The sequence below is a fragment of the Montipora foliosa genome, chromosome 1 (genome assembly GCF_036669935.1).
Source record: "Montipora foliosa isolate CH-2021 chromosome 1, ASM3666993v2, whole genome shotgun sequence".
NCBI classification, from domain to species: Eukaryota; Metazoa; Cnidaria; class Anthozoa; order Scleractinia; family Acroporidae; genus Montipora; species Montipora foliosa.
In genome coordinates this window covers 61,011,761-61,024,990 of record NC_090869.1, presented here as the reverse complement: position 1 = coordinate 61,024,990, position 13,230 = coordinate 61,011,761, and the positions used below count along the sequence as shown (strand labels likewise).

The following is a 13,230-nucleotide window of genomic DNA, read 5'->3' as shown; positions in this document are numbered from 1 at the left end:
CTCATGCTCCGGAGTCAACTCAAATAGACCTGTGGAAAATATGTCGACACCGGGTTAAAAAATGGCGCAAAATTATCAAAATTTCAATCACAAAAACTTTGATAATAATTTATAAAATGTATTCCGTCTAGTCTATATTTAATCCCGTCCTTGCCCTAAATATGGAGTTATTTAAACCCATGTGCCAGAGAAAAGAGTCCAATATAACATGTGTGCGTGCAAGCAGTAAAATATAGCACTCCATACAAGCCGTTGTTGCTGTCAAGATTTGCGAGGTCTTTTAACCAGATATGGAATAAAGAACTGAGTAAGATAGAGATAGGAACAGAAAACGGTTGAAGAGGAAGTTGGAAGACAAAGGACGAAACCAACCTTCGTCTTGAACGGTTGTTAATGATAACACCAGGAAGATGATACGGGTCTCCGGTTGGAGAACTGCCATGCGGGCAGGGCAGGCTCCTCCACGAGGAGCCAAGAGCTGAGGAAAGCGGATATAAATCACAGGCTCGCGGGTGTGTGTGGGTGTGTGTATGTGTGGGGGGAAGTCTCATTTAGAAGTGGCGTCGCTTTTAAGAAAAATTTTATGCCTGATTGGTCTAGACCACTAACACAGTATGACAATACGTTTGATGTCTTCACCTTAAACGCTACCTTGAAGGCGATTTGAATATTGTCCCTGAGCCCTGATACCAAATTCTGCGATTTACATCCTCATGCCAGACGTCGAACACCGGCACCCAACCTTTTTTCCCGGGCAATCCACATGCAATCTTGAATTTACCCTGTTCCAGGCGTTTGAGAGGTCGCAAGCAGCTCGAAAAGCGGTGAAAGAAAGAGGATAGCATAGGCCGAGAGAAGTCTGCCTCGTCTTCTCATACTCCTCTTGCCGTTTTCGCGCTGCTGATCTCTAACTATAAACCGGATGCCTGGCACAGGCTAAGGAATTAAATGTGGAAGCCTTTTCTCAAACACTCACATTTGCTATCAGTTAACATAAATAACTGGTAGTGTAACTTTTATGTTAACATCAAATACAAATACATTCGGCGAAATGCATAAGGTGCAATACCTGCTCTGGGGAAGATCAATTGCATCTCACTCTTGAGGGAGGAATCAATCACATTGAAATCCCTGAGATGTGGCTTTATGTCTTTTTTGCACTCTGCTAAAATGATACACTGTGTATCGGCCGATGAAGTTCCATGGCCACAACAATCGCCAACAAACTTTGAAAATCCACATTTTGCCATAATAGACACGCTGAAAGTGTTGAAAGTCATATCGGATATACTTAAGTCTCCCAAAAGTGAAAATCATAAAGTGAATATCTTACAACACACCGAAATTGATTCAAGATTATTACGTAGAAGCTGCACAAAAGAGACAATGCAGTGAAGCTAACTTAACTGGGCAGTGAACAGGTTACATCCATCGCACACGAATTTCATTATCTTTTTCATTGTACATTCACCAGGAATTAAATTAAAAAGGAAATTCCGTGGATTTGTCAATAAGGCCGAAATAATAACTCTGGAATAACTTAAGCAAAATACATCAAGATCGAATTATTAGCAGAACTTACCTCAACTTGTATGTTATCAACTGTTCCTGCCTCGATCTGCAAACAAAATTTATTTTCCACGAAAAATGACGTGGTTGTTGGTTTCAGTCGTGGGAAAATGCCACCTTTGTGTAATTGAATTAGCATTGCGCACTGGAAATCGAGAATGTTAACTTTGCGCTGATCGCGAGTGATTTTTCCGTGTTCATCATCTGCGGAAGGAAAAACATTTATCCGAATAGAGCGCGAATGAAAAACCGCACAGACCTAAATCTTGATGAGGTTGTTTATATATCAATCATCTATCATATCCCAGATTCTTGACTTAATTTATTGAATGGTTGCGATTTTATTTTCGATGGCGTGACAGCGGAAACCAGCAATAACTGTTATACAGGCCGTTAATAATTGCGCACTGGTCATACGTTTTTTCTCCCGTGCTAAAGAAGTTGCCCATTTTTTTATTTCTCCTGTCAAACCTGCTATAACAGCTCTAGGTCCAGGTTAAACAGTAAGCTGTCAATCGACATAACATGGGAGATACCGGCCTTTCGATTTGCAGTAAATTTAGATGTCTCAAAAGTATCCTGGAAGTATACTACAACTTTTCGCTCGTTCATGACCAAATCTTTTTATTTCAGAGAAGAATTCGACATAGAACGTGAGTACAAAGATAGCCCTTACAAGCGGTTTTAATGGCTTTTGGTAAAAGATTACGGTGAGCTGGACGGAGTGATGACAAGAAGTCCTTTGATCCACCATATTGGCTACCCTTCGCAGCCGACCAAAACTGGCCATGTTTAGAACTCCCAAAGTAAAATTTATCAGAACTTTAAAATATCCATTTCGTAGTAAGGACCCCAAACAAAGACTACATGCAAAATTTAAGCCAGATCGGTGAGGTACCGTGGCCGACCCTAACTCGAATCTTACAGAGTATGCCTCTTAAGCATCTAATCCATGTGCTTAGAGATGATGTTCTGGGGCTTGCCATAACGTTTATGTAATTGATCGATCGCAGAGTTGTATTTGGCTTCAGTTCTAGTTAAACCTTCTATTGATCGTGCCACTTGCCCCTCCAAGAGCGTCTGTAGATTGGTGTGTATGGCGCTGTTGTAACTGTCCCAGAAACATTGCTATTGCGTAACATCTCCTTTCAATTTAGGCAAAACTAGTTTCGGTAAGTTTGCCCTCAGTTGAGTGGCCATGGGATTAGCGTAATTCGGATAAGTGACTGTGCTAACGTTACTGTTACTTGGTATTTTAAAAGTCGTACGTGAACTCCCCGGTGATTGCGGTACAGAAACTCCAGCGTCTGCTTTTGGCGCGGGATTATGAAGGCGGCATGAAGCGGTTGAGTTGCATCACCAGTTGAACTCCCCACGTTTTGAACAAGTTGAGTATTTCCAGAATCCACATTTTAGGAAACGTTTGTCGTTTGAGGTCCAGTAGTCGATTGTAGCGATGTAGAAGGAGCAGTTTCGTCACCATTCGTTTCCTGCATCGTGGAGATTCCTTCGTCGTTAGACTTTGAACTCGTGGCTTCCATGATAGATCGTAGCATAAACAGCACTCACAGATTGATATCTTCAGATTCCTCTATTTCGTTTGCGATCTCTTCTACCTGACAACTTTCTATAATTTCTTCGTCGAGTGATTTAACCAATGCTAGCTTTTCGTTTAGTGAATCGGCGATAATCTTTAAGCGTTGTTCGTCTATTTCATCAGCGTGTAGAAGATCATCAGCTTCGTTCATAAGTTTCGTCATTACACTTTGATTTCCACCACGTTTGGCGCGGGTGCGCCCTAGTTCTTCGGCCATTCTTCGGTAGTGTCGAGGTTACTGCCCTACGCTGGGCGCCATTATATCGAATAAGAATTCTCGCAGTCCATTTGATTATTGAAACTTGCTTATTCGATGACTCGTATTCACAACTAAATTAATCAGAAAAGCACATGCGTAATTATATTGAAAGTCTCGTGATCAACTGTCAATCATAAGGGGCATTTGAACTCTATACAAACAAAACATAAACAAAAACCCCATGTGGGCTAAAAAGTTTCACGACAAAATTCAATAGGCCATTTCCGAGTTCATGTCTGCCTCCTCCTCAAAGCGAGTCTCTAAGTGCGAAGGTTCTCTTATGAAAATTAGTTTTCATTCATATGTAAAGTGGAACTAATTACCATCACCAGAACTTCGCACATAGACTCGCTTTGAAGAGGAGGCAGACATGAACTCGGAAATTGTCTATTTATTTTGTTTGAGGGAGCTGGCTTGGCGCAGTGGTGTGAGCACTCTCTTCCTACCAATGCGACCCAGATTCGATTCCCAGACTAGTCTTGGTGTCTTATGGGGGTTTATTTGTTGGTTATCTACTCTCAGGGCTCTCCGCTTTTCTCCTTCTGCTCAAAAACCAAGTTACGATTTGTTTTGAGTTGATTTGATTTCTCTACTGTGTCCCAAATTAGTGCCCCACCGCCAAATACAGTTGACACTTCAATAAAAAGTCCAAAGTTCATTTTTCATCACTTTCAATATTTAGCTAGGTCCAGTATGTGTTGTGTCAATTGCCGGCCTGAACCGAAGGGGAAAGTCGTACATTTTAGCCGAAGCTTTTGACCAGCCAGACGTTTTTCCTTTGGGGCACCACTTCGAACCTGAAACAATGGGAATATGGATGTGGATTGTGCCTCAAAAGTTTCAGGTAATGATAAGGATATCTTTGTCTTTATTTCTGCTTCTGTGACCTCACAATACAAGTAGAATGAGGATAATTTAAAATCTGCGTGTGTCAAGTAGAATTACTAAGCCTCGAGGTTTAAATTTCATTCGAATGTTTCGCTTTTCACTGCCGTCAATCACTTTAGCGGAGCTGCCTTGTGGTTGGCTGAATGTCATGCACTCATGCACAACTTTGATTGACAATAGTGAAGAATGGCACCGTTGACCAGAATTCAGTAAGAAAATGAAAGGCTCAAAGAATTGAGTAACCATAGATTTTTTTATTGATAAACGAGCTTCTATTTGCATTCCAAATATAAAACTGAACTGTGACAGAATGTGCTCATGTATCTGTTCAGCTCACTTAGAGGAGAATAGTGGGATCCCAGTTTTGGGTCATTGTAACGGTGGGGCATCATAAAGCGAGCCAAACACGTGTAACAACAACAAACAAGAGTTTTCGAATGATTGTCGTAAAACCAAAACCAAAGTAATTACTTTGGCCAATCAAAAAGGACGGAGACAATCCAGTAAACCAATCAAAACTCGAAGTAATTACACGTAGCCGACACAAAGCGCAGGCAAATGTGCACGCGCTAGCCACGATCGGTTTTGGTTTCACTTCTGGTTGGTTAAAAAAGTGGCGGGAGAACTTTGAACCAATCACTGAGTGAAGTAATCATAAACCAAAGTAATTATCTAATTACTTTCGAGACTCAATTGAAAACCACTCTAATGGCCTCTGCAATTAAACGCACATGGTCGACTGAATCATGTGACCATGACAGTCATTACTAGCCGTTAAATTTGCCAGTACTTGCAGTAGAATTTCAGAAATGTGTTGACTTGCTATGTAGCTTTCCAATGGCAAAGAGGGTACAGTGGTGCTTCTGGATTCCGAAGGAATTGATGCTGTCGTTGGAGAGGGTTTAGACGACCATGAAATCTTCACTCTTACTGTCTTGCTGGCCTCCGTGATGATTTACAATTCCACTGGCGTACCAACGAGACACGATCTTGATGGCTTAGAGTATCCTTTCTTAAGTCGAGAGTGAGAATTATTGTACTGTCACGAGCTAAAAAAAAAATAAAGAAAAAAAGAAAGACACTTAAACTTAATTAAAAAACATGTTTATCATTCAGAAACCTTGGTGTTAATGTTTCGACATAAGACTTGAGGATAAAAACTTGAAATCAGGCTTCGTATAAAATCCGTGTATTGAGAAGAGTATACAATTATAAGCTTAATAAATAGCTCATAGACTGAAGTTATAATTCGTCATTTTCGTGGAAGCCATCAAGATGCAAACCAGTTTTAACACTTTCAAGAAACTGAATTATTTAGAAGGATTGAATGTACCCAATTGTTTCACATAAAGACAAATGTGACGTAATAGATTACCATGACAACAGAAAAGCCATCTAAAAGCGCCTTATGTTTTGTCTTTAAACGCTTTTATCTCACAAACGAACTCGGCAACCTCAATTTTTATTGCTGAAAAGTGATCAACCGGCTAAGATGAAACTCTCTTTAAAGTTATAAAAAATTCTCTGGAGCGGATATAGAGCCACCTTAAAATTTTCCAGTTGTAAACGTGGCTATGAATCTGCTCCAGAGAATTTTTTCTAGCTTTTTAGAGAGTTTTATCTTAGCCTGTTAATCACTTTTCAGGAATGGGGCTCACTTAGTTAGGTATTGAGATATAATCGTTTAATGGCAAAATATAGGGCGGCATTTTTAGATAGCTCTTTTGTTGCCATGGTAGCATTTTACGCCATACTAACGAATGTATCTTGTTAAGCAATCATTGATGTTTCATTTGGTTTCATAACATGGCCTTAATGTAAGTTAATCCGTCAATTAAGACATTCCCTCCAAATTTGTGAAACCGCGAGTTTGAGCCACCTTAACATCAGTGTATCCCTCGGAAGAAATCATCAAAACTAAGTAAGAAAAAGAACTTACTCAGATGGATAAAGGGATGTAGAAACTGTGTTGGTTCGACGGTGGGGAAATGGGTTTATCAACTGGATTGATATAGTAAATTGACCACCTTGAGAAATTTGAAAGAGTCGTTTCGAGCGTTAACCTTCAACTTCGACCGTCGGAGCGATTTAGGGAAATATGACTTGTTAGCGTTTCATATATAGCGAAAGATAGAGCTAGATAACACGAATAAATTAGTTGAAAGAAAAGGGTTAATTAATTCCGTGGGGAGTGAGGGAGCCGATTTGAAAAATGAATCTTTGTTTGGCCTTTATTTCCAGCTTTCTTTGATGCTCTGATGCAAGGAAAGGCCGCTGGTCACCATGTGTTGGCTAGTGTTTAATTTTCAGTTCAAATTTGCTGCCTCACTAATCACGGAATTAACAAACGCTTTTCTTTCAAATATTTTATTCTTCTTATTACCCACGTTGCTATATCCCAACAATAGCGTAGCTCCATCTTTCATTCTATAAACGACAACTCATAATCCCCAAATACGTCAGCTTTCAAATTCAGCTCTACGGTGGTCAATTTACCATGCCAACCCAGTTGAAAACCCATTTCCGTGTTGCTAAGATGGAGGTGAAAAAGAAAAGGAAAAGAAAAAGGTTTCATGCTTCTTAGATATTTGGGCACCAAATTAGCATGCAGATGTTCTATAAGGTTGGATTCCTCCAATCGCGTCTGACATGACTTTGTCGGCGAGAGTCACAAACTTTGCTGCGCTTCGTGAGAATACACGGTCCCGAAAGCATCACTCATTTGTTTACTTTAACGATTTTTTAGTTTTATTGTGAAATTGTCGGAGCGCATTAAACTTCGCTCAAGCAACGAAGGAAAGCCGAGCATGGGGGCTCGCCGAAAAGACACTGAGTTCTTCCATAAAACCTTTCCGTTCTTCGTGTGGCTTCTCAGAGACGTGACACAAAGCATCCCGCCAGATTGCAAGGACATCAAAGAGTACTTCTTAACGCGGGTAGGACATAATAGGTACTGTTAGTGACACTAGTCCTTGCAAAGTATGCAAACGTGGATTATAAACTACCCAAGAAAGTACAGCTTGTTTTAAATACTACTTCTAAAGGGGCTGTTTCACAAAATTTATTCAAATTCAGCCACTGGGAACTGGCAGCCAAATCAAAGCAAAACGTAAAAACAGCTTCTTAAAGCTGATTGAAAACAGCAAATACAATAAGAGGCTGGGATGGATGACATTAGAGAAGATTAAAATGGTTGCAATTAGGGTTTTTCGGAACTGTTCAGTCTAACAGTTTTTCAAAGTTCACCTCTGTTGAATGAAATAACTTAAGCTAGTAGATCACTTCTCCATTACGTTTATCTTTGTTGTTTGTAACTTAAATTATTTTTGGTCGACAGACTTTTTTTGAAACGAACCTTCGAGTTGTGTTGTTTGAAGTAATTTCGATCTGTGTTAAACCGGTTAAGTTGCATAGGATGCCTTTTGAGGGCACCCATGAAAAGGGCTATGAACTGGCCCAACCTATCAAAGAATCACCCACTGTTTTTAAAGACTAGGGGGTTCTATATAGACTACCTTTTATGACATGACGCGACGAGAAATGATGTGACCTGACGTGCATGTCATGCCATGACATGACAAAAAATGACGTGACCTGACAAATCCGACTGACCAGAGTACATAAACTCCCTGATAAGTCTCGTACTCTTCGATCATCTTCCCGCCCTCTTTTAGCACCACCCACCCATCCCGTCTTCTCGAACTCGCTCGTATGGAGACCGTGCTTGTGAATGCTCTGCACCTTCTCTCTGTGACTCCCTACCTGAACAAATAAGATCATCATTGTCTGCATTTACATTTAAAAGTAACCTTTAGACAGTCTTCTTCCGAGGACATTACGACCTATTTGTTTTTAAATTTAGTGTTATTTTATCTTAATAGTATATACCATAAGTTAGTTTAGTCCTAGTTGATGTTATGGCGCATTGAGTGTCAGCAGAAGCTCAGAACCTTGAAACATGAACTCTGGTTCAAAACTGGGGTTTTTTGAGTTTAAAAATTTCCTTATTAGGATTCAACGTACCTCGTGCATTTTCCCGCGCGTGCACCTTCGATCTTATATTTGTCCATATTTGGGCATAAAATTGGTGTCCTAAAATCGCCAGCTTTGCTCCAAGGAAAAGAGTTGCAAGTTACACTCTTCAAGTGATAAGTACTTATTTCTTCTTCTTCTTCTTCTTCTTCTTCTTCTTCTTCTTATTATTATTATTATTATTATTATTATTATTATTATTATTATTATTATTATTATTATTATTATTATTATTACATTGCATGACATGTTATATGACCCACCAATAAATAATTATAGTCACGTTACAGACTGAGTGAAGAAGTAGATTGTCCGCATTCGCCATTGGGATAAGTTGGTTTCCTTTACTTTGTTCTGTGACTTGCATTTACAGTTATAAATCAAAGCTTTTTTTTCTATTTCGAACTTTCTTTAAGGTATTTAAAGACCAAAGGCAGTCCGTCGGGGATAAAGCTCAGAAAGTTGCTGAGAGCATACTGCGTTTTTTTCCTGGATTTCAAGCATTTAGCCTGCCTCCGCCAAGCGATGATGACAAATTGCTGAGAAACATGAACAGCAATAAAAGCAGATTGAATCCCCGTTTTCTCAGTGGATTAAAACAATTCAAGCAATTATTGCGTTCAGTATTGATACCAAAATACAGCCCCAATGATGGTGAAATTGTAACAGGTGAAGGTATGTATGAAATTACGTGCCAGTAATGATTTTAGCGTCATCAGCCTATTCTCCAAAGCGAGGTTTGGCGACAAATGCTTCGGTAAGATCTGAAGTTCCCTCTGTCTTCACTTGATTTATCGGCTGCTCTCACTTAACCTCTTTGGGTACATAAGGCCTCCCAGCAAGGTCGACCCATCAAGTTGTCTTGTCATTGGCACCCAATACCACCCCTCTCCCACTCCACTAGAATCGTTCTCGGCGGATGACCTGGATTATTCCTTGTCAACTGCATTTACATTTACCATTTAAGTTGGTCGCTTTATACAGAGCATTTTAGACTGCACTGCATCCGCTCTAATAACTGGAAAGGGCTCAGTTGGTTAAACATCGGAGGTGGACCAACACTCATGGTTCTAAATAACTGCGAAGAAATAGTTGCCTTCGAGTAACTTCATCCAGAAATGGTTAGATTTTCAGCTGGTCTCGACTTAAGAACTGTAAACCGAAGGCCTCGTCTTACGATCCTTCACTCTGTTCGTAAATTTTGTAGAACGATTACACACATTGTATGCAAATTATTGTGGATGAGTATTTTTGCTCTTTTTTTTTCTCAATTTTTGCTCTTGTTTTGGCTGATCGTAATGTAGCAACAACTTTCCATGCCATAGTTTCATGCTACATGTCTGCCGAACATTTTTTCTTATTGAATGAATGAATGAATGCAATGATATTTGAAATGAATCATATATATATATATTGAAATACGGATACGGAATCAAATGAAGCTATGATCCTCGCAGTTATGAACGCAATTTTAGTAATTGCATAGACTGAGAAGCCTGAAAAATTCAGGACTTCAAAGGGGTTTGAACCCGTGACCTCGCGATACCGGTGTGACCCTCTACCCAACTGAGTTCAGTATGAAGCCACTGTCATTGGGAGCTGGTCATTTTTGAGTTCTAATGTTCCCGCGATGAATGAATCAAATTAAATGATATTATATGAAATGAGTGAATTTTTCAGGCTCAGGTTCATCACTGTGAAGGAGGCAGTGTCAGTGTGGCCCAGTGGTTAGGGCGCTTTCCTTGAGATCCGGAGATCCCGGGTTCAAGACCCGCTCCGACCACTCGTTGAATTTGATCCTGGTAGTCCCTGGTTCAACTTCCCAGCTTCACTTGTAAATAGCCAACTGGTTTGCCTCCAGCCAGTTGGGATTCTTAGCAGTTGTTGTTGTTCTGTTCTGTCGTTTCGTTGTGTTTCATTGACCCTGAAAAGCCCCCATGGGGAGCGATCAATTAAGTATGTATAGTATTATGAGATCATATCTTCGCTTGATTTCATATCCGCAGTTCAATATAGGATTCATTTCATACATCATTACATTCGTTGCTTCATTTATCACGGGAACATTATAAACCACAAATGACCAGCTCCCAACGTCAGTGGCTATGAAGCTCAGTTGGTTAGAGCGTTGCACCTGTATCGTGAGGTAACGGGTTCAAACCCAGTTAAATTCCTGAGTTTTCAGACATCTCTATGCAATTCAAAGCTTGCACAATCCCATAACGCAATACGTTTTGGGGAGTTCTTTACATGAAAACAATACAAGTTATTTACTCTTAGCACTGTATCATGCTTCCGTGAACTGGATATCCATTGTTTTTACTTAAAGGACCTTCCAAAACGTATTGGATTATGTGATTGTGCGAAGGGTGAATTGCTAAAATTGCATTCACAACTGCGAGGATCATAGCTTCACTTAAATAATGATGATCTCATCACTTTTGTCGGGCATATAGTTTTGTCGGGTTTATAGTTTATTTGTGTCCCTCGTAGCATCATTTACACCCTCGATACGCTCGGGCGCAAATGATGCTACTCAGGCCACAAATAAACTATATGCCCTCCAAAAGTCATGTGGTTGTCCTATTCTCATGACAAACTAGGTTAGCGGCTAGGATTGTACTTGTAAACGCGAAAACTACAATGGCTTTGTTCATGATGATGTGCACGCAAATCCGTCAAAGCAGGGGTCTATGACTAGGAACGCACAACTTTAATGTATTTGTGGAGCGGCTTTTTTTATAGACAGGGTTATTTTTAGATTGATTTTGCAGCGAAACCAGACCTTTCCAGTTAATCAAAAATCTGGCATGAGAAATTATTACCCATGGGATTGAGAATGGTCACTCGTGCAAGCCAAATTTCTTTTCAGTACTCTTTTAAAAATAGCTTGATCTATGAAAATGCCGTCACATAGACCTAGTATTGGAGTTGTAGGCTCTTGTTGATGGGCTCCTGGTCAAAGTATATAAACTCCTGGTAACCCTGTGTCCATTATACTTTAAATCAGGCCTTGCTGCCTTGGTCCAACTGTATGTTGACGCTATTAATACTCCTGGAGTAATTCCCAATGTCCAGACCGCCTGGGAAACGTTTGTCATGACAAAGTGTTCGGAAGCGTGTGAAGCATCGCTGAAGCTATATGATGCCACGATGAACGCGGAACTGTCAGGTAAATTGCCATGCGATAGTGACTTCATCCGTGTCAAGCATGAATTGGCTCTTCAGAAGGGAGTAGCTCTTTTGGAAAAGGAAACCTTCGGAATTTCCGCTACCACAACAGAAAAGTACCGGAAAAAACTTACGGTAAGGATTAAAAAAAGAACAAAACAGGTCTTAACTTATGTGATGGTGTGAGCTTTCCTAACATTTGTTCCCCGGCAACCGAAAGGTTGAGATTTCTGGAACATTGCAGTAATGAACTATACTTAGCTTCTTTTGTTCGTCCACCAGCAATTGTACATTGCTGCATTGTTACCTGTCTCTGGCGATTGGTTGCCCCAATTCCCGTGGAATTGTTGTCATTTGTCATCGATGTCTCTCTACCAATTGCGAAAGTGCTAGCTCTAGCATTTCAGTATTACGGCCCCGTATCTAGGTAAAACGCCCTCCTCGATTGACCAATCAGATTTCAGTAATTTGGCTCTCTTATATTATAAATGTCCTCAAGACCTACGACCTGGTCGTCAACAAAACAAAATTATCTTTGGTTAAAAGAGGAGAAATAATTTTAGCACATATTTTTGCGGTACTCTTCACAACAACGACGTGAAATCACCAAATTTAATGTTTTGCCGACCACGCGTCCTCATAATTTTGGATATTTCATTCTCTATTTTTACTCTGAAACCCGTGCTCATACCGTTTTATTTTTTGGAGACTTCGTCCACATTGTGCGAAGTGAACGACATGGAATATTCGCGAAAGACTTACGAAAGTGCGACGTTATAGTTTTAGGTGACGTTTTCTCTAAAATGGCCGTAAGACAAATTCATTTTACGTCTTCACCACCCTGACACAAATTCCTGATACGAAAAACCCAAAGGCATGGCATCACTAGACATTTTACTTTAAAAAAGAAACAAATATCAGAAAACAGAAATAAAAGCCAATAGCCCAACTTTGATATATGAAAATACAGTCCTAATCAAATGGAATCATCTCGAGGCTCTGGGGAATAAACTGATACAAATCCTTGTATTTATTCTCCAGAGCCTCGAGGTGATGCCTTTTGTATAGGACTGAATTTTAATACATCGAAATTGGGCAATTTAAACAATTGTGGCACTCAGTATTGAAGCCATGAAGCCAAAGAACAGTCCCAATGATGGTAAAATTGTTACTGGTTAAGGTAGGTATGAAATAACGTGTCAGTAAACAGAATGATATCAGGAACTTGCGCGACATTAATTGTCCTAAATACTTGAGAAAATCTACTAACTATGATTTGATAAATCTTTTGTCCCAAAGCGCTATCAAGCGTTAGAAGGTTAGTACAAAGCGTTAGAAGGACTTCAAAGCCGTTAGCAATCCGTTAACTATCCGTTAGTTTTCTAACCTTTAACGGATGATTGTTAGTGTACGTTTTCCCATGAAGGGTCACAAATAGTTTTCTTTTGCTCCTGTGCAGCACTCCATCGCTAGAAGTCTTACTCCCAATTGAATTCTTAATCGGGCGTTTTGACAAACCTAGTTATTTTTAGAAACACTTTTCCGGGAAACAGCGTTTCCCAGCTGGTTACATTAAGCCGCGGCTACACGAGCGATTTTCGTCTCGCGCCGGTGATGCGATTTTGTCGTGTCGCCTGCGCGCCAGGATGGCTACACTTGTGTCTTAATTTTTCGAAAAATTTAGGTGGCTTTGAACCCCATGTACAGAATTTTT

At 40.0% G+C, this 13,230-nt stretch overlaps 1 protein-coding gene across 1 annotated transcript in view; it reads left to right on the top strand.

Annotated features, from left to right (window-relative positions):
• Positions 1–5,147: 5,147 nt before the first annotated feature.
• Positions 5,148–13,230, top strand: part of LOC137979757 (guanylate-binding protein 4-like) — a 12,420-nt gene continuing 4,337 nt past the window's right edge. Inside the window, exons 1-4 of the mRNA XM_068827105.1 lie at positions 5,148–5,316; positions 7,060–7,249; positions 8,762–9,020; positions 11,356–11,651. Coding sequence (XP_068683206.1) covers positions 5,264–5,316; positions 7,060–7,249; positions 8,762–9,020; positions 11,356–11,651 — 798 coding nt within the window. The 5' untranslated portion in view covers positions 5,148–5,263. The remainder of the gene's footprint in view (positions 5,317–7,059; positions 7,250–8,761; positions 9,021–11,355; positions 11,652–13,230) is intronic.